The following is a 22,008-nucleotide window of genomic DNA, read 5'->3' on the forward strand; positions in this document are numbered from 1 at the left end:
CGTTGGCCAACGGACCAATTCAAGGTCTGACCGTTGCCAACGGTCAGTGGGGCCCACATATTTTGAAAATTAAAAAAAAAAATTTGGCCGTTGAACCGGGCCGATTAACCCAGTAAGGGTTACTGTTCACTGGACCGGGTTCAACCGGGCCGGTTACCCGTTTTCACTAACCTAAACGGACCAACCCCCTCTACCCAGCCCAGCCCATCCCCCTCTAAGTCCGGGCCGGTTACGGGTTTAACCGGTCTGGGCCGGTCCGGAACCGGGCTGACCCGGCCCATTTAACACCCTTAATCTAGACACACTTCAAAGTTCAAGAGTATTTTGTGAGCATCTTATATCAAGGATAATGTAAGAATGTACTGAAACATCTAAGAAAGAAATATAACCTTAAAGCCTATTTGCTGCAATTTAAGTCTCTCTTTTTCCTAGCCTTGACTGTGACTCTTAATTCTACTAAGCTCAATGTGAAGATCTAGCAACTAAAATTTCAAATAATGAGCGACAGTGGTAGCTTGGAAAAAGATTGATACTGATTGTACCCATGAAGACATAAAAGTATAGTTAATCTAATGCCAAACATAAAGCAAATACCACTTAAGTACTACTAACATAATTAAAATGAAAAAGCTAGCAAGAGAAATGATTTTAATATAAACACTACAAATGACTTTTCTATATAATCCATTAGATTTTATTTCAATAAACTTGTTGAAGGAAATAGTATCTTCTTATCATCTGATCATTAGAACTTAGGCCTATAAAATATGTTTTACAGATAAACATTACTCTTATTTCGTAACCTTTCGAGTCTTTTTTGGTCCAGGCACTTCCATTGTACCTATAGAGCATCCACATCTCCCTCGAAATATAAGAACAGCTCTTCCATTTGGAGGTGTCATCCTTTTAAGCTCAGCTTCCAATTCTCTATGATGATCGCGAGGTAACTCGAACAGTCCCTTCATATTGACTCCATCTTTTGCTGAGTTCTTAACACAATCTTCTGTCTCTAACTGTATGTCAAATTCAGCAGCTTTCTTAAGCCCGCGACAACCTGGTTTGTCACATCTCCTGCCTATACATACTGTAACTGCCAAAAGAGCTATCCAGCAAATAAAATACTAACTCATAAACATATGTATACTACTGGAGCTTCATAAATTTCCTCTTTCACCTCAGAATTGATTGTTCGGAGAATTTCAGGTATTTTATTCACCAAAAGATTAACACAAAACCCGACAAGCACCAATCACAACAATCAAAATCATTACATCAATCAAAGCAGAACGAGATTTTTCACAAGCAGGAATGCTTAATTGATTCTTGGAATTGGAAATGTTCTTTTTCTTTTGCATTTGATTGATTTTCCCCCATTTCAGACAAGGGTTAGTTGAATTTTGTGATTTAGCCATGGTTTTTTATTGGTCAAGTGGCACTAAACAGACCATTTGAATTGATCCGAGAAATTGATAAAAATATACATAAACGGCCCCTTCAAGTTGTCCTCAACGACCAGTTTAATACCCCAACTGATCCATTTACCATTTAGATACTTCAAATGACGATTAAGTGTATCAAGTAAACCCGAGTGAAGACTCTATGCTTGAGCTACATTTGCCAATGACGTGTCAAATGAGCCAATTAAAAAATGATACGTGTAAATTGGAATAAAAAATTGCCACATAATTAAAAAAAATACATTAAAGATTAAATAAAAACCCTCACTAGCACTACCCCTCCCCCTTCCGCCCTCCCCATTCCCCCCTCCCTTTCATCTTCTTCTTTGCATCAGTCATGTCCTCCATCTCCTTTTCTTAAATCCCTTCCCCCCAACAAATTAATATTCAAACCAATATGAAATAACAGAGAATAGCCAAAAAGAGAACCCACGAAGGGATCATTAATTGACCTCGCCGGATTATGCGACCTCCATTATCGAAAAATTGTTCTCCAAGCAAAAGGGATTGTTTGAATCTTTTTCTGCCTCAAAAAGAAAAAGTCTGGACCAGTGAAGGCTCTAGTTGGATGCCTGAAGTTGAACACCTCTTCAAAATTTGTTTCAACACTGCTTGTGATAACTTCTTCAGCCATGGATAACCTTGAAGACCACTAGATTTGGCGTCACTTTTTAGTCTTTGGATTTTCGAGTTCTTGATTTTTCCTATAATTAATAGAGGAGAAAAATAGAAGAAATAGAGGGAGAAAAAAATGGAGTAGTGGAGTCTTCATCGGAACAGTGGTCGGAATTTTGGTCGGAATTTTGTTTCGACACTGATTATGAGGAAGAAGAAGCCTGAACTAGTTGGGTGGAAAAAGTTAGAGGAAAATATAATGATATAGTGTGGGACCCACATACAAAATTTAATTTAATTTTGAAAGCAAGAGAGAAAAATTTTGATAAAAGTCTAACGCGCCCAAATGAAACTAAAATACACGTAACTTGCCATGTCAGCGTGAGTGTTTACTTGATACACTTAATAGTCACTTGAAGTGTCTAAATGGTAAATGGATCAGTTGGGGTGTTCAGCTGGTCGTTGAGGACAACATGAAGGGGCCGTTTATGTATTTCGCCAATCTTTAACTTAAACCAACACCAAATTTCTTAATCTAAATCAACGCATCTTGTATAAATCAACACCAAATTGTTATCCACTATTCCTCTTTCCCTGCTAGTTGATTGTAGGGTAGGTGGTTCTGAGTAGTAGGTTTTTTTTTGGATAAGATGGAAGAAGCTGATTGTTAGTATTTTCGAACAAGGGATCGAATGCGCCATCTGTTTGTTAGAATTTGAAGTCGGTGAAGAAGCTAAGGAGATTCCATGTATACATAAGTTTTATTCAAATTGTGTTGTGAAGTGGTTGGGAATTAACGGATTGTGTCCGATTTGTAGGTATAAGATGCCAGTTGAAAGTACAGAGGATGAAGTTATGTTTCCGTTTGATGTTATTATTAATCATGATGTTGGTAATTGGGATTCTTAGTTGTTGTATATAACACAAATTGTTTTCATTTTAAAATTATGTATTGTCTGATTTAAAATTTGTTTATTATGTGACGTTATGGGTTATTATCAAAAATCATTTTTTGCCATAAAAACTTGCTCAACTAAATTTTAAGATTTTTCAAGGATAAAAAGATCATTTAACACGTTATTCTTTCATTGAATTTCTTTAAGGAGATGAAATCATCATAATTACAAAACTGAGTCCTTCGAACTTGCTAACATGTCTGAAGTTTTTATCAAGCCAATATAAGACTTGTATATTTAAAGTTCTTTTTTGAATCTCCAGACTCGCCAGTCTCAAATTAGTTTTAAAACATCAAAACAAACATATATTCATGAACTCCAATTGTTACACCTGCGTATGTCACACTTAGAACGCGTGAAAAACTTATATTTTAAGTAATTAGTATTTGATCGATATTCACTGCTAGTTGACGAAGCAAAAAAAAAAGTTGATTTCTAAGGTGGGAGTGTGGTTGGTGGTGTGAAAATGTAATGATAGGTGCGTCTGAATAGTAGAGGGTGTTGGGTAAGGTGGCAGATGCCGATTGCTTAATTTTGGGTACAAAGCGACTCAATAAAATTGATGGACTAAAACAATAGTTTAATTAAAGCCTTAAATATTTTAATAAAATGTATATCCGCACAATTACAAAAATAGTTTTTTTCTCAAATATTTTTTATACGTTTTGTTAAATTCAAATTAGTAAGATGTTAATTAGCCATATGTTTGTAATAAGTTACCTTGGATCTTGTTGTAAAAATATTTTATTTACTAATATGAAGATTTGAGTATTTTAATTCAATGTTTTAAAAATTCTACTATTAAAAAGTAGGCATCTTTTTCTTTTGTAAAAAAAATAAAACTATGTACTTTTTTTCTTCCTAAAAACTTCAATATCTAAGGAAAAATAAAAACATAAAATTCACTATTAATAATTTTTGGGGCCTAAAGTAAAGGCTTTACTAGCCTTCTCCTTGAGCCACCCATGTTCGGCTAAAAACCTCATGCGTTAAGAAGGAATACATTTGCACTACTGACAATATTGGAGAGGCCATCAACTGAGGGACAGCAGGAGCAATCTTCTATTACTATAGCAGGCCAAACGGCTAATGAGAGTAATCCCAGCTATCATAAGCCCCCATGATCATTGTGTCCTAGAATATTAGACGACTGAATAAGTGCTATAAACAGCGAGAACTAAAGAAGTTCTTGCTGACAAATAAAGTAGATATGATAGCTTGTTTGGAGACTAGAGTTAAAAAACACAGGTCACAGAACATCCAGAGGAAGATAGGTGTAGACTGGCAATTCAAAGACAACTATGATTATGCACCTAATGGTAGAATATGGTTACTGTGGAAAGAAGATAATGTCCATGTAACAGTTCTGGAAAGCACTGACCAACCGGTTCACTGTCTAGTGAAGGACAAAAATTCATCATTCACCAGTTACATAACATTTATATATAGCCTACACACTGTTCAACACAGAATTCCACTATGGAGAAGCTTGAGGAACATGCAAACTAATGGACCTTGGCTCATAATAGGAGACTTCAACAGTGTGCTAAATATGGATGATAGGGTGAATGGAATTCCAGTTCATCAAGCAGAAATGATTGATTTTCAAAACTGTCTTGATGATATTGGAGTGGGGCAAATCAGAAAAAGAGGTAGCAGATTTTCATGGAGCAATAAAAGGGATGCTGAAGTCAGAATATATAGCCACATAGATTGGGCTTTTGGGAATGCTGATTGGTTCAATGCTTATAATGGGGTAGAGGCAATACACATGCTCCCAGGATGCTCAGATCATACCCCTATCATGATAAATACTGAGGTGATCAAGATTAAAGTGAAAAGGCCTTATAGGTTGCTAACATCAGTGATGCGACAAAGAGAGTACAAGGAAGCTGTCCAGAACATTTGGAGTCAAAAGATTCAAGGTTATGCAATGTATTCTATATGGAGAAAGCTAAAGCTTATTGAGCAACAAACAAGGGATATTCAACAGGAACATTCCTCAGTTGATCATAAGCTGATACAATTTAGAAAAACATTGAAGGAGATACAAGAGAAAAACAATGATGACTACTTCAATAAGCAGCTGATAGAAGAAGAAAGAATGACCGTAGAAAGCATAGAGAAATGGGAAGCAATTCAGGAGCAAATTATGAGGCAGAAGTCAAGAGCGACATGGATCCAGCTAGGAGATTGCAACACCAAATATTTCCATGCTTATATGAGGGCCAGACAAGCAAGAAATAAGGTGAGTTGCATCTATAATGAACATCAGATGAAGATAACTGAGCCAAAACACATTTAAATAGAATTCATCCAGTTCTTTCAGCAACTATTGGGGACAGCAACAGATGAACTACCAGGGATTGATGTCAACATAGCAAGAAATGGTCCTTGTCTAACACTGCATCAGCAACAACAATTGTTACAAGTAGTAACAACAGAGGAGATCTGTCAGATTGTGAAGAATCTGCCTAATGACAAGGCACCAGGTATGTTCTTTAAGGAATATTGGTCGATTATTAGAAAGGAAGTCATAGAAGCAGTACAACAATTCTTTCAAACTGGCAGACTATTAAAAAAATTTAACTGCACAACTGTTACATTGATTCCAAAGGTGAAAAATCCTAGCTATGTGAAGGAGTTTAGGCCTATTTCCTGTTGCTAAACAATGTACAAGATTATTGCTAAGATACTGACAAATAGGCTTAAACTAGCTGTGGATTTACTGGTTGGACCTTCTCAGTCTGCCTTCATAGAAGGGAGGAATATTCTTGACAATGTCATAATAGCTCATGAATTGATTAAATGATACTCTCAAAAAGCAGTCTCTCCTAGATGTATGATCAAAGTAGACATCAGAAAAGCATATGATTCGGTTGAATGGAGTTTTTTTAAAGCAGTATTGCTTGAGTTTGGGATACCATACAAGATGGTAGCACTAATCATGGAATGTGTATCTACAGTCAACTATACTCTACTACTAAATGGTGGACTAACAGATAAATTTGCAGCAAGAAAAGGGCTAAGGAAGGGGGGCCCTATGTCCCCATACTTGTTTGTACTAGCAATGGAGTACCTAAACAGATCTCTGAAGACACTGACTCAGAACCCATACTTTAACTAGGGGTGTGCATTCGAATCGGTTTATCGATAAATCGAATCGATTATTTGTTATCGAAATCGAAATTGAAAAAATCGAAACCTTATTGAAACGATAACGATAAGCATATGTACAAATCGATAATCGATAAGTAATTATCGATAAAGGTCAAAATCGAATTGATAAATCGAATTCACACCCCTAGACTGTAGACACCTGTTAAATGAGTAATTACCTATTTGTGTAGATTAATATAACATACAGAATGTATATATATTCCGCTACTATTTTGAAAGCGGCTACACAATAATATTTTCCCTAATCTATACCCTTTCCTTTACCCTAAGTCCCGTTACCCTATTATTTCCTCTACCACATTTAAGGAATGATCTTATTTAAAGATCAAGGGAATGAAGTTCAAATTATTGGAAAACAGAATTAGCCGTGATGATGTATTTTATTTTGTTTTATTTTTTTATACCGTTGGAGTGTTGGTGGCATACATTTGATCCCTTACTTTAGTTTTGTTGCATGTGCTTGTTGACACAATTTTTATATTATAAATGGTGTTCGTCTTATATTAGCTTCTTTTTGTCCATAGTAGTTAGGCGCGTTTATAGCGATATACTTTCCGTGGAATCCCGCAAATTTTCTTATTGGTGTATTCGATAACCGAATCGATAAGCCCCCAAAATCGATAAATCGAAATCGAAAAAATCGAAACCTTATTGAAACGATAACGATAAGCATATGTACAAATCGATAATCGATAAGTAATTATCGATAAGGGTCAAAATCGAATCGATAAATCGAATGCACACCCCTAACTTTAACTTTCATCCTAAATGTGCTAGACTGCAAGTCATACACATCTGCTTTGCAGATGACTTACTGATGGTTGTAGAGCAGATGAGGTATCAGTGAAGTTAATGATGGGAGTTTTTGATCACTTCTCCAAGGTCTCAGGTCTACAAGCAAACTTGGAAAAAAGATCATTATATATAGCAGGTGTGCCTATGGAATTCAAAGACAAAATGTTAGCAGAACTCCAGCTATCAGCAGGCAGCATCCCATTCAAATATTTGGGAGTCCCTTTGTCCTCAAGGAAAATTACTATTCACCAGTGCATGCCATTAGTTGAGAAGATTGTGGAGAGGATAACAAGCTGGACATCAAAGTTCTTGTCCTATGCTGGAAGACTACAACTCATTAAGAGTGTCCTGTTTGAAATGCAGACATACTGGGCTCAAGTATTCCTTATTCCAAAGAAAGTTATTAAGCTTGTTAATGGCATATGCAGGAACTATTTGTGGACTGGTAGTCATGAGAATACTCACAGAGCTCCTATAGCATGGGAAATATTGGGTAAACCTAAAGCTGCTGGGGGGTCTAAATATTATCAACTATGAGAGATGGAACAAAGCTGCTTTGACTAAACTCCTCTGGGCAATAATGGCTAAGAAAAACAAGCTGTGGATTAGATGGATACATTGCCACTACATAAAGCGGAATGATATTAATACAATGGAGGTCCCAAAGCAGGCTAGTTGGCTAGTAAGGAAACTGTTTACAGCAAGAGAATGGTGGGCTAATGACATACCAACAATTGAATCTTTTGTTCAGAATGGGAGATTCAGCATTCAGAAGGCTTATATTCATGCTACTCTAAGGTACCCCAAAGTCCACTGGAAAGCATTAGTCATGTTAACTGGAATACTACCAAAGCAGCAATTCATCTTATGGATGGCAATACAAAGAAGGCTGGCCACAGTTGACAGACTAGCAAAATGGGGAATTCAGGTGACCCATGTTTGTGTACTGTGTGGAGGTGACATAGAAGAGACACATGATCACTTGTATTTCGAGTGTCCATATTCACAGAGCTTATGGACAGGAATGCTAGAATGGTTAAGATACCAGAGAAAGGTTGAAGCTGGGAAACTAAGGTGCAGTGGTTAACTACCAATGTAAACAACAGGAATCCAAGGAAAACTTTGCTAGGAGTGGTGTTTGCAGCAGTAGTATATCACATCTGGATGGAGCGAAAGAAGATTTCAAAACCAGAGCAGAGAGGTCAAAGATATAGCAAAAGACATTGTCATGCAGGTGCACATAACAGGACAGAAGAAATGCAAATGGACACCTATATTGAATACACTAAATAGCTATCCTAATTGTAATTCATAGTAAGTAGGATAGGAAAAGACCCATGAGTGTTATGAGATCTTATTAAGCAGCCTTGGTTGTATAGGTTTTTTTGTTTATTTGTTTCTGTCATGAGACCTGATACTAGAGTCCAAAGTACAGGTGATATAAATTGAAAAACTGGTTGAAATAAAATTTTATTTCGACCAAAAAAAAAAAAACTCATGCGTTTTAACGTTGTGATTGATTCTCAAAACATGTTAAATATGCACATTGTCCACATAGGTTTGGTGTTCAATAGAACACTCTTTTAGATATGATATTTGACGGAAAATTCTAGCAAACTTGAAGGGTTATGATGTATTTTGTCTTAATTTATTAGATTATTATTTTTATCAAGTTATCACTATTCACTTGTAGAAATTATGTTTCGCATTAGAGATCTTTTGTCAAATTCGTTTTTAGACCAAATCGACGAATGCAAGTATATATTTTTTTTAACTGCAAAAGTTAAATTGCTTCATTTTAGTGTAAACATCAAATGATGGTAAATTTTACCGTGATTTGAATGTGCAGATATTCTTGACTAATATACCATGTTGGCTAATTTGCATCATGAAATTTAGTAGACCTTCTAAATGTCTTAATTATATAATCCTTTTTCAAAAAAAAATTCTATGAACTCCTTTATAGGATTAATTTTAGTCCACGAGTTCTACTACTTGCAATATAAATGGCCTCAAAGTCCACAGTTTGCCTCTATTTATTCTGGGATATATGAACAAATAGGATGATTTGAGACCATGTTTATATTTTGTCTCCGTTTAAAAAAGTTTTGCAAATATAGGTTTGGCGCTGCATAACCGGAAGAATGAAAAATTACGCTTGTTCAATTATTCATAAATTTTGTAGGATGGACAAATCTTGCATGTATTGTCCAATTGTTCACAAGTTTTGACGGACAATCATAACTTAGTATTATCTTCATTGCACCATTCTTTTTAAATTGTTCACAAGTTCTGCTGAATGATCAAATTTGTGTGATTGTTCAAAGTTAAGACAAAAGGTCGCAACTACTATCCAGGAATATTAAAACAATGAACATGTCGAACGGGGATTATAGATGCAACCACTGTCCAAATAAGAAGATTCACTCTTGCACCCAAAACAAAGTTAATATTTAATCGAATTGCTTTACCTGTCTTTTAGAGAAGGAGATGATCCATAAAGTTTCATGGTCTCCTAATATATAACACTTTTTGCAACTAGTATTTTCAATCGCATTATGTTTTTACAGTTATTTTCGTGGCATTCTTTGTGAAAATTCTCTGGAATTACAAGGTAAGACTAGAAGAAAGAGGAGGAGAAGAAGAGCGTGGAGATGAGAGCGATAGTCTGCGACTTAACATGCACTTAAAATTCCTCAAAAGACTAGTACATCTACTGTATCAGAAGACTATTCACCTAATTAATGGGAAAGACAAACATAAAACATATGGTTCTGAAACATTCCCAAGTTGGCTGAAATTGCAGACAGATAGGTAATACACTGATGGTTAGAATGGAAAAGGTGGCAGTTGCGATATTCTTTTTGGGGTTCTGATGGAGGTCTTAAGCAAGTAACACATTCAACTTAGAGGAAATAGCTTCGGCAAATTAACTCACCTGCTCGAATAAGGGCCAGCAATCGAGTTATTTTGTAGGGGCACTGCACTCCCTTTGCTCTGTCCACGCTACTCAAGTTTGTACTATAGCTTCTGCAACCTGGAATATCAGAACCATCTCCTGGATCATTAGAGACAATAACACCAGACTAAAGTAAATTTTCTTTAAAACAACAGAGTCCGGTCAGCTTACGTGCATCTAGACTATTGTATTGGGTACCTACTACCTCCCATCAGTACATACGACTGAGTAACTTCGTCCACCAAAGATTAGGCAGATTGAAAACATCACCTAACTTTTTTGCCTCTGTTGAGATTTGAACCCTCGTCTTTGTTCACATCCCACTTCATCGACACTAAGCCACATCGTGGGAGGCTTATTCACTTTATATTGAATATATGCAACTATCCATTTTGACACTTTTCAAGATAACTAGCAAATTAAGCAACAGCAAAGATCAAATTAAACAGACGTAAAGGCATCCCCAAGAGTAATGTGCTTCCAATGCAGTGATAGAGAAGTGAATTCTTTAGCAAAAGAAGTGCTGAATTCAGAAATGCCATCTTAAGACATTCCAATCTCAATAGAAACCCCATATCAACTCTGTTACGGAACTTGCTATAACACCCAGCAAGAAATTATTTTTCCTACATATATAAATAAAATTTCGAACTTGCTCCCCATTCTCAAAATCTGAAGAGGGAAGGAAAAAGCAATAAAGAAAAATACTACAAAAACACTGCTAAAGAATGAAACAGAGAGCACAAGGGCCACCCATAATATTCACAAAATTGAAAGGTGAAGAGTTCTTGGACACGAATTGAACAATCTCAGGAAGTTCTTGTTAATAAAGGTATAATCAAAAGTCCAGACATCAATTCAATAGAAAATGTTGTCACCATGACAACAAGCTGAAGCGACTTACAGATTCAAAAGACAGCGCTGAGCAGTTAAGAACATTCTTTTCTTATCAAACCGTTGAAAGATATGAGCTAAATCTCAGTTTCGTGAATTGAGCAATTCTGACAAAACAATTGGCAATTAAATATGAAGCAAAAGTTGTTTCATTCAGTAATTGACGCACTAGAGGGATCTAGAATACACTTCAAAGTTCAAGAGTATGTTGTGAACATCTTACATCAAGAAAAAAATGTAGGAATATACTGAAACATCTCAAGAAAGAAGCATAGCTTAGAAGTCTCACTTTTTCCTTAGATTAAAAGGGCAGCCCGATGCTCAAAACATCCCACATTTACACAGAATCCGGGGAAGGGCCACACCCCAAGGGGTGTGATGTAGACAACCAACCCTAATGCAAGCATCAATGGCTGCTCCCACGGCTCGAAATTGTAACTCATAATACTACTAAACTCAATGTGAAGGTCTAGTAACTAAAACTTCAGATAATGAGCAACATTTGTAGTTTGTGAAAAGATTGATACTGTTTGTACCCAGGAAGACATAAAAGTATAGTTAATCTAATGCCAAGCATAAAGCAAACACCACTTAAGTACTACCAACATAATTAAAATGAAAAAGCTAGCAAGAGAAATGATTTTAATATAAACAGTACAAATGACTTTTCTATATAATCCATTAGATTTTATTTCAATAAACTTATTGAAGGAAATAGTATCTTCTTATCATCTGATCATTAGGACATAGGCCTACTTCAGTATAAAATATGTTTTACAGATAAACATTACTCTTATTTCTTAACCTTTCGATTCTTTTTCGGTCCAGGCACTTCCATTGTACCTACAGAGCATCCGCATCTCCCTCGAAATATAAGAACAGCTCTTCCATTAGGAGGTGCCATCCTTTTAAGCTCAGCTTCCAATTCTCTATGATGATCGCGAGGTAACTCGAACAGTCCCTTCATATTGACTCCATCTTTTGCTGAATTCTTAACACAATCTTCTGTCTCTAATTGTATATCAAATTCAGCAGCTTTCTTAAGCCCACGACAACCTGGTTTCCCACATCTCCTGCCTGTACATACTGTAACTGCCAGAAGAGCTATTCCAGCAAATAAAATACTAAGTCCTAAACAGATGTATACCACTGGAGCTTCTAGAATTTCCTCTTTCACCTCAGAACTGATTGTTCCGAGAATTTCAGGTATTTTATTCACCAAAAGGTTAACAGAAGGATACAGCAAAACCCCACAGGCACCAATCACAGCAATCAAAATCATTACATCAATCAAAGCAGAACGAGATTTTTCACAAGCAGGGATGCTTAATTGATTCTTAGAATTTGAAATGTACTTTTTCTTTTGAATTTGATTGATTTTCCCCAATTTCAGACTAGGGTCAGTTGAATTCTGTGATTTGGCCATGGTTTTTTCTTGGTCAAGTGGCAGTAAACTGACCATTTGAATTGAACCAAGAACTGATAAAAATCCAATCTTTAACTTAAGCCAACATCAAATTGCTCAATCTAAATCAACCCATCTAGAATAATTCAGTAAAAGAATTATGGGTTTGAAGGATTAATTGTAACAATTCGATCAGAGTAAAATTCAAGATTCAAATGGGGACGAAAAAGACTGGATTTTTTACAGTTCCTGAAAGGGTACGGTGCGGAGACGGCAAGGAAGATCTTTTAGGAAGTCAAATAGATAGCCATTTTTATCAGTTTGTTTGTATCACAAAGCGTGTAAGGTTCCTTCGTATGAAAGGGTTCATGTATTGAAGAATTATACACGCTAAGATATTTCCTCTTTTTCCTATCTATTTGGGCTATGTTCAGATGGGCCAATTGGTCCCACACGTTACTTTTCTTTTACAAAGCCCAGACTTTTCTTGATTGGATCCATATGCACAATTTTGGAAAAGTTCTTTTTCAATAAGTTTTTGGACAAAGTTGTTTGGTAATTTTAAAGAAAAGTTTTATGGTGTGCATGTACTTCTTTTTAGGGAAATTACCAGCTATGTCCATTTATAAGTAGCTCATTACAAAAATTGATCAATTGATAAAATATTATTAATATTAGCCAATTAGCTATTTGTAGCAAAAAAATATCAAATTTTTGCTTTGTTTTAAGTGAGTGTTATTAGAATAGATTGCGCACAACTTAAGGAGCTTGAATCTCAGTTTTGGGATGATTTGGTGAAGTTTTGAGGTGGTTTAAATTGAAAATTCGAAGTAAAAGCTGAACATGAAAAAAAATGATATGTGTATCATTTGTGTATCACATATGTATCATATTTGTATTAACTGTGTATCACATGTATATCCATGTATACCTATGTGTGTGATACATGCGTGATACATGTTTGATACATGTGTCGCAGCAGACTTTGTTGAACTCGATTTAATTACGAATTTTGGTACAAAACCAGTCCAAATCACCTCCAATCTTCCTCAAATTTTGTATATTGACTTATCTATATATTTTCAATGAATTTCAACTATACCCATTGAAAAAGTTCCTTTTTTATTTAAATTTTTGGAATATTGTATAGATTTTTGTATTTCATCACCTTATTTGCTACCCCGTCCATGAAATTTCCTTTCCGTCCTGTATCTAATGTTGCTAATCACGCTTAAAAATATGGAAGGTGATTTTTGCATGTGATTCTTTGAGAGAAAGAACCCTATTATTTGGTTTTTCAATTTTTGTTGGCTAGTTTTGGTAAGTCTATGACTAATGGCTAGAGATTTGTAAGTTGAAATTTATTTGGAATATTTGTGTAAGTTTCCCTTGATTCGATGTTAGTCATTGTCCTTTAACATGGGCCGACTCCGTTATCTACTCCCAATAGCTGTGACTGTGAACATATATTATATACCTAAATTACAAGTACGAGGAATTTGTATTCCTAAATCACAAGTGGGAGGAATTTTTATCTATTGAAACCAACAACTTAACAAGAAAGAAAAGGTAGTGTAGTATGAGAATGAAAGGTTGAATTTCTGTTTCTATTAATAATAATGTTTGGACAACAAACTCCACCTTTCATTCTAGGAAGTTTCGAATGGTCTTAACCCAACAAATTAAATTAAAATANCAGAAAGAAAGAAGCACTAGTGGGTTATGTAAGTTGCCAGAACCACAGTTTGGTTTGGGAAAAAGGGTGTGGGTGAGCGTGGGCATAAATATGCTCGTTCCTCAAAAGATTGCTATTATCATCTGTAGATCTAGGTATTGTTTTGTACTGAGCTATCAAAACATCAAAAACTGATTTTTAGCCTCCAAAGTTGTTCTTTATTTTTACTGGGATAATGCTTATAACACTACTTGCTCAATTCCTTTTCTTAACCTTCTAATATCCAGTTTATTATAAGTTAAGAATTATAGATTAGGGATGATGAACTTATAATTTTTAATTGATTTTGGCTTACCACTTTGGTATTTACCAAACGTGCAGACAACCAAAAGGTACATAAACCAGTTTGATTAGCTTATAATGTTTTACCCAAACACCCTTTAAGTTCAAATTTTATTCTCAATATTACAGAGCTTTCCTAACTATTTGCCTGCGGATCACGAAAGCATTAACAGTGGCGGACCTAGAATTTTAGGGTAAATTTCACAAATGGTCATATAACTATGATATTTTTTCACTAAAGTCATATAACTTTCTTTTCTCACACAAAAATCATAAAACGTTCACTACATTACTCAAAAAGTCTTAGTGACCAGCAAAGACGATTCTCCGGTGGTTTTTAGTATTCTGGCATTTTTTTTATTTTTTAAATTCAGTCTAATAAATTATGAATCAATTAAAATAGCCATGACTCGACCTGACCCGACCCGATATCCATATCCACAAATTAAAATATCCCCAAAATTCGATATTCTCAGTTGTTTCTCAAGCGTTTTTTAAGGCTCTCAAGCAAGGATCAGCAAAATACATACTACTATCTCAATTCTCTTCCCAAGCAACGTTGTTTCAAGGCTCTCAATCAGCGGTCTTTCAGGGCTCTCAAGCCAAAAAGATGGCTTTTCTCTATCTCAGAGGAGTACTTTAAGGGACAACCATAACACTTTTGCTGCACTTAGTGACACACAAATGCTTTTGCTGCACTAGGAATGACTCCAAAAGAGGTAAAAATTATTATTTTGTTAGTTTGAATTTTAGTTGGCGACACTGATTATTCATATCAAGTCTTGTAATTTGGAGCACATAGGTGGAAATGTGTTTGACAACTTCCATATGAATACTGCGTGGCTTGCTAATAGGTATTTTAGTACATTCAGAGCTGATCCATCATGGAGCGTGAATGGTTTAATTGAAACTGTTAGAAATGACTATAACTATACAATTAGTTATATGAAAGCTTGGAGGACCAGAAATATGGCACAAAAATTGGTTTACGGAGATGAGGGAACCCATTATGCAAAGTTGTTATCATATAAAGAGGAATTATTAAAAAGCAATCTAGGCTCTACTGTAATTTTGGGGAGGGACGAAGGCAGATTTCTTGGGTTTTATGTTTGTCTTGGAGCACTTTTAAATCTAGTTGTAGACCATTCATTAGCTTGGATGGTTGTTGGTTAAAGGGAAATTATGGAGGGAACTTGTTGAGTGCAGTGGCTATTGACCCAAATAATTGCATCAATAGCATATGCAGTCATAGCTGAAGCTGAAAGTAGAGAAACTTGGAGCTGGTTTCTTATTAACCTGGGAGAGGATTTGGAGATTCAGAACAGCCATCACATTTCATTTATGTCAGACATACAGAAGGTAATATTATTTCTTTAGTATTTTACTCTATTTCTTTATATTTTATTCATTGTTCTTTTTTTTTCATGTTTCATAATATTTTTGAAGGGGCTGATTGGAGCTGTGAAGGATTTGTACCCGAATGCTGAACACCGTAATTGTGTTAGGCATATGTATCAGAATTTCAGACAAAAACACAAAGGTAAGAATTTGAAAGACTTAGTTTGGAGTGCGGCAAGAGCGAGTAATGAAGTCTTGTTTAAGAAGTTTCTAGATGAACTGGAACATGAGCACAAATAGGCCAGAGAATGGTTCAATCACCCTGAGAGGCCATTCAATACTTGGACTCGAGCATTATTTAAATGGCATACCGAATGTGACATGTTGTTGAACAATTTATGTGAAAGCTTCAACAGGTAATTAAGAATTTGCATTTTCTTATGCATTTTTATTTTTAATAATATACTAAGTTATACATATTTTTTTTTTTTAGATATATACTTGATGCTAGGGACAAGGCCATAATAACAATGCTAGAAATGATCAAGAACAAGTTGATGAGGAGGTTGTTCAAAAAAAAAAGTGGATTGAGAGATACCAAGGGCCAATATGCCCTAAGATTGAAAAAAAGTTGTTGAAAATTAGGATGGAGGCAACAAAGTTTCAACCTGATTTTTCAGGAGGCCCTAGGGTCTTTGTTGAAGGTCCTGGAGGGCCATATATTGTTGATATGTCTGCCAAGACTTGTACTTGTAGAAGGTGGGATTTGACTGAATTGCCTTATCATCATGGTATGGTTAGTATTCTTGGCAAAAATGAGTTAATAGAAGATTATGTCATGGACTATTACAAAGTGGAAAACTACAATAAAGTATACTCTTATTATATAAATCCTACTGGCCTTGAAGATCACTGGCCTGAGGTTGTAGGAGGTGGTGACATTCTCCCACCTAAGGTAGTCAAGAAAAAGAGAGGGAGGAAGCCTAAAGCTAGGAGAAAGGAGGCTGAAGAACTAGAAAAACAAAGAGAAGTTGCTGCTCAGAGTGCAAAGGAGAAGAGGGCTGAGAAGAAGAAACCTCAACGAATATCTAAGAAGGGTACTGTACAAGTTAACTGCTCTATTTGCAAAGTGGTTGGGCATAATGCTAGAGGCCATAGTAAGTATGCAAAAACAACTTCCTCTAGCTTTCCAAACCAACAACCACCTTCTCCAAATTCAAGTCAAGACCCTGCTCCAACCCAAAATGAAGACCCTGCTCCAAACCAAAGCCAAGAAGAAAGGATAGACGTGGACCTCATCTTAACAAATCAATCAACTATTGAGGTAAATTAGTTTCAAACTTTTCATGGTCCTTTTTATGTGCTAATTTTATTTTTTCTCATGGTGTTGTATTGTTTTATAGGATGTTGCTGAACAAGATGTTGTTGGGAGAGTTGTACATGGTCAAAAAATTGTGCAAGGTGACACTGACGCTGTGAAAGTATCAAAAAGAGGCAGGGAAGTCAAGAAGAAAGTTATGCAAGATTATGTGCAAGTTATGGTGAAGAAAAAGTGTAGACTCTCAAAGACAAATAGGGATGTTTGTCTAAAATTTCTTGTCTTTTACAAATGGCATACACTTAAATTGGCACAATATATTGTGTCTGCTTTTGTCTTTTGGTTGATGCACATTTTATTTGTTGTATTGCTTAGTAAGCAATATTTTGTTTAGTGGTATTGCTCGTTGCTTGTTCTCCTACAAAAGCAATTCTATTTTTCCATAAAAGTTTTTTTTAGTTCCCAGGAATATTTTAATTTAAGATATTCACTGTTAGGTACTTCTTTAGAATTAAATAATTGGTCATGGGATTTCTGAAGCACCTACCCATTATCACAAATAAGATACTTACCCAAGGAGAGAGGTCCCGGAATAACTGAAAAGAAAATAACATGATAATTTTTCCGCATTCATGAAGTTGTATAGTTTGACGGTAGAATTATGAGAAGTATAGAATTTGGGGATGTTTTAATTTGTGGATATAGATATCGGGTCGAGTCGAGTCATGGATATTTAATTGATTCATAATTTATTAGACTGAATTTAAAAAATAAAAAAATTGCAGAATACTAAAAAACAACCGGAGAATCGTCTTTGCCGGCCACTAAGACTTTTTTGAGTAAAGTAGTGAAAGTTTTGTGATTTTTGTGTGAGAAAAGAAAGTTATATGACTTTAGTGAAAAAATATAATAGTTATATGACAATTTGTGAAATTTACCCAGAATTTTACACTAACGGGTTCAATAAAAATTAATGTTAACCGACAATAAGAGTGGTATCGGCAAGTGAGATTTGTTGAGGTTTTTTCTAGGTCATAAACTCATAATGCTATTACAAAAAGAACAATTTTAGAAGTTGTGGTCGACATTCCTCTTCATTTTATTTTTTAAAGAAAATTGGCTAAAAATTTAAAACACTCAACAAAGAAAAATAAACTAGTAAATAACAAGTATCAATTGAGCATTAAGCAGAAATGCACATGCACTTGTGCAGTCGATATCACAAACTTGCGTATCCAACAATGAAATCCCATTAGCCACCATATGATATTATTGCACTCTACTCGTACCTGGAGCTAATGCTGATTTGCCATATACCAAACCACCTTAGAGTAATCCTTAGTCTTGTGTTCTCCATCTTCTGAAACATTGCTCCTAAAGTGGCATTGTCTTCATTGGCGTACCCAAAATTTCAATCAAACAGGGTCAATTATTAGACATTGCAACTTCTCTGTGTATGACAAAGTGAACTTTTTTCTTTTTCCATAATGCCCCGGAAAAAATTGTTGCTTTGAGGTAGTGTTTTATTCTTATTCTTAGAAACACAAGCACTTAGACGAAACAACATTATTTTTGTCACTGTTCCGTTAAATTATATAGATATAACCAATTATTATAAGTCTTAGAAATTTCCTTTATAAGTCTCCAATTTTGCATTTTTATATTTTACTCTTATAAGTAATTAATACAACAACAACAACCCAGTCCCCTTGCTCTTGGGGAGACTCGAACTCACAACCTCTCGGTTGAAAGTGGAGGTTGCTTACCATCAGAGCAACCTCTTAAGCAATTAATAACAATAACAATATAGCAATTTTGAAACACTGTAAGCAAAATAAAAATAAATAAAATAAACACACAATTTACTAAAACAATAACTAAATAAAACAATAGGACATACCTCGCCTCACACATGTTGGGTTTGTAAGAGTAAATGTGTGAAACTCAACAAACGGAGCAAATCACTTGTTAAAAATCTGTGTTCAAACAAGAAAATTAGAGAAGCAATAAAATATTGTATAAATGTTATATAATTAGAGCACATGGTAGTTGTTTAAATATTATATTATACTATTACTGTATATACAGTATAAAAATGACTCATGAATGCTTATTTAGTGATTGAATTTTGTGGCAGGAAGAGAAAATCATGGCATAAAGAATTTTTAAATTTATTATGACAAATTTATATTAAAGAGGGAATTATTTAAATATTCTTTTTTCATAATCTTTGATATATTTGGGTAAGTGTTATTTATGGAAGAGAAGAAAAAAATTGTAGAAGAGAGAGGGAAAAGGAAATGTAATAAAAATGTATTGATGTAGATGGATCCCTTAGTTAATGAGTTACCAGTGTGAAAGCGCTAAAAGTGTAAAAAAAAAAATGTGCCAGCTTTGGAATAAACAAAGATTACTATCATTTATGAGAATAATTTTTTGAAAAGGAGCAACCATGAATGATGTTAATGTATTAATGCAATAAACAGAAACAAAAAATAATTCTGAGTCCACAAGTTGCTTGTGTGTCCTTATTCTGAGCTCACAAGTTGCTTGTATGTAGATGGATCCCTTAGTTAATGAGTTACCAGCGTGAAAGCGCTAAAAGAGTAAAAAAAAAAATGTGCCAGCTTTGGAATAAACAAAGATTAAAAAAAGTGTCAGCTTTGGAATAAACAGAGATTACTATCATTTATGAGAATAATTTTTAGAAAAGGAGCAACCATGAATGGTGTTAATGTATTAATGCAGAAACAAAAAATAATTTCGAGTCCACAAGTTGCTTGTGTGTCCTTATTCTGAGCCCACAAATTGCTTGTATGTCCATAAAAAATTTAATCTCCTCACTGTTGCCCAAAGTTTTGGATTAATTTTTAGGATAGAGAGAAATAACTATTCTGTGATAGCGGCACTACAAATTATTTAACTTCAACGAACTCAATAAATGGAGCAAATCACACTTGACATTTATATTTATTTGAAAACATAATGCAACAATGTAGAAAAGAGAGGAAGTTTTCAGAATTTTTATTTACGCAAAATGAGGCTAAGCATCTAAATTTATAGACAGTGATAGGTTGAGATGAAGGATCGTTTGGCCATAAATTTTGCCAAATTTTTTTCAATTTTTTGGCAAATACATGTTTGTTCATAAATTTTATTTATATTTTGGCAAATTCCCAAATTCCAAGTGTTGGTTTTGGCGCAAAATTTTACTATTTTAAAATTTTTTAAAATTGCGCCAAACTTTTTATTTTATAAAAGAGCCAACTATTTTGTAACAATATTGCTTCATCTTCTCAGTCATCTGATAGTGTATTATGTAGTTCATTATAAAAATAGTAATTTTGTATCAAATTTATTTATGTTCAGGACTATGGTTTATGATAATGATAATGAATGTTATCGATGAAGGTACTGTTGGGCATTTGTGATAGTTTTTAGAACTTATGGGTATAAATCATGTTTCATATTTTTTTTTTTTTAAAAAAGTGAAATATGTTTTAAAAAATAATGTCCAAACACATTTTCATCTTCAAACCAAACTTCACCCAAATCAGATTTTTCAAAACAAATTTAAAAATCTATAGCCAAACGCTAGCGAAAATATACAATTCAAAATGCGTCTCTTCCATCTCTCATTTACCCCCTTTAAAAACCCAACAGCGTAATACAAAAAAGGAGAACACAACTGTATGATGTACAGGGTATTAAAATAAATAAAATAAACCGTAAATACACAAATTTGCACATACAAGTGCATTAAATTACAAAATTATTATTTACAAACAACAAACAGTGCTACTATAACGTATATTATCTTAACAACATAAACAACTTCATTATGACACAAATAATAAATATAAAAAGGAAATGGACTAACAAATTCAATATATTATTAGAATGAACAAATTTAACACGAGAAATCAAAGAGATGACATGAGGTACTCATGAATTGTTTTAACGTGTGCACCCCTCGTGACATAAAAAAGTTAAAAACACATGAAAATGTTTGCAACAGAATTCGAGCCAAAATACTGGAGTCCGGAACCAAAATGTTGTTATTTTGGACTCAAAATACACAAATATGTATAAAAAAAAAAAAGTTACCATATTATGTATAACGCCAGAAAACCTGGCGCTATATAATAACGGTAACTGCACCGTCAATGTATAGCGCCAGGTTTTCTGGCGTTATACTGACATATACTGATATAACGCAAGAAAACCTGGCGTTATACCCCCTTAATAAAAAACCCTCCATCTGCTTCACCCGTCGTCTTCTTCAGCAATATTTTAGTCCACCCTTGGTCCCCCCACTGTAAACTGTCCGCCATTATTAAAAAAAATAAAAAAATTTGGGTCCCCCGGCACATAAAACTTGAAGAACGTAGGTCCCACACTCGAGTAGAGCTTCTTGTTATTGTTGGTTCACGCTTTCGGAGTCAAAATTTCGATCTATTTGCTTTCGAAAAATTCCAAATCGAGGTATTTCGATTTATTTTAAGTTGAAACTTTTATAATAATGCATATTATTTGATTTGTATGTGTTCTATTTCGGTTTGTGTTTTTTTTTTCGAAATTAGCATCTTAAATTTATCCGGATTTAATTTTAGTGTTTTATATAAAAATATAAATTTGTCAAATAAATTTGTCTGTTAATATTCTCATTTATATATAAGTGCTTTCATGCCGTTTTGTGTTTTATTTGCAATTAAATTTATTTGTTGTTTATGTTTAGTTTAGATTATTTTTTAGCGTAGTAAAATCTAGACCTTTTTAGCGTAGTAAAACGTAGATCCTTTTAGCGTAGTAAAATAAGATCATTGTAGCGTAGTAATGTGTAGTATTTTGTTTGAATTTGTTTTAACTATAACTTATTTATTTTGTTACACTATATTAATTTCCTTTTTCAGGCTTCATGTGATGCTGCGACAGATGACTACATTCAGGATCCAGACACGATTATGGTAAGATAATATAAATTGTTATGAATTATTATGTAGTTTTCTAAACTAAGTTTTATATTATTATGTAGCCTTCTACTGACAGCACCACCGATACATGTCATCCTGCG

General features: G+C 34.4%; 3 protein-coding genes and 1 pseudogene across 7 annotated transcripts; 2 read left to right on the forward strand and 2 right to left on the reverse strand.

Moving 5' to 3' along the window:
• Positions 740 to 1,364, reverse strand: LOC109223008 (annotated as a pseudogene).
• Positions 4,239 to 7,540, forward strand: LOC109220403. Its single transcript, XM_019384880.1, has 3 exons — positions 4,239 to 5,276; positions 5,358 to 5,520; positions 7,041 to 7,540. The coding sequence occupies exons 1-3, from the start codon at positions 4,239 to 4,241 to the stop codon at positions 7,538 to 7,540; spliced, it is 1,701 nt and encodes a 566-aa protein (XP_019240425.1).
• Positions 11,129 to 12,637, reverse strand: LOC109211701 (uncharacterized protein At5g19025-like). The gene has a single exon (XM_019375269.1). The coding sequence runs from the start codon at positions 12,316 to 12,318 to the stop codon at positions 11,650 to 11,652; it is 669 nt and encodes a 222-aa protein (XP_019230814.1). The 5' UTR covers positions 12,319 to 12,637; the 3' UTR covers positions 11,129 to 11,649.
• On the forward strand, positions 14,773 to 17,338 carry LOC109211707. 5 transcript variants are annotated; one of them, XM_019375294.1, is made up of 5 exons: positions 14,773 to 15,637; positions 15,725 to 15,818; positions 15,891 to 16,032; positions 16,110 to 16,940; positions 17,020 to 17,338. In XM_019375294.1, exons 4-5 carry the CDS (start codon positions 16,263 to 16,265, stop codon positions 17,326 to 17,328), a joined length of 987 nt encoding a protein of 328 aa, XP_019230839.1. In that variant the 5' UTR covers positions 14,773 to 15,637; positions 15,725 to 15,818; positions 15,891 to 16,032; positions 16,110 to 16,262; the 3' UTR covers positions 17,329 to 17,338. The 5 variants fall into 5 exon arrangements, with proteins under 5 accessions (XP_019230839.1, XP_019230829.1, XP_019230834.1 ...); XM_019375284.1 differs by having other exon boundaries at positions 14,773 to 14,997; positions 15,454 to 15,637; positions 15,725 to 16,032; XM_019375289.1 differs by having other exon boundaries at positions 14,773 to 14,997; positions 15,485 to 15,637; positions 15,725 to 16,032.

Source organism: Nicotiana attenuata, chromosome 2, assembly GCF_001879085.1.
Source record: "Nicotiana attenuata strain UT chromosome 2, NIATTr2, whole genome shotgun sequence".
NCBI classification, from domain to species: Eukaryota; Viridiplantae; Streptophyta; class Magnoliopsida; order Solanales; family Solanaceae; genus Nicotiana; species Nicotiana attenuata.

Excerpts from the sequence above, each read along its gene's own strand:
- LOC109220403 (XM_019384880.1), top strand. The coding sequence starts at position 4,239 with ATGATAGCTTGTTTGGAGACTAGAGTTAAAAAACACAGGTCACAGAAC. Across the intron at positions 5,277-5,357 it reads CCAGACAAGCAAGAAATAAG|CAACTATTGGGGACAGCAAC; the intron begins GTGAGTTGCATC and ends CAGTTCTTTCAG. Across the intron at positions 5,521-7,040 it reads GCCTAATGACAAGGCACCAG|ATGAGGTATCAGTGAAGTTA; the intron begins GTATGTTCTTTA and ends GTTGTAGAGCAG.
- LOC109211701 (XM_019375269.1), bottom strand. The coding sequence starts at position 12,318 with ATGGTCAGTTTACTGCCACTTGACCAAGAAAAAACCATGGCCAAATCA.
- LOC109211707 (XM_019375276.1), top strand. The coding sequence starts at position 16,263 with ATGGAGGCAACAAAGTTTCAACCTGATTTTTCAGGAGGCCCTAGGGTC. Across the intron at positions 16,941-17,019 it reads CAAATCAATCAACTATTGAG|GATGTTGCTGAACAAGATGT; the intron begins GTAAATTAGTTT and ends ATTGTTTTATAG.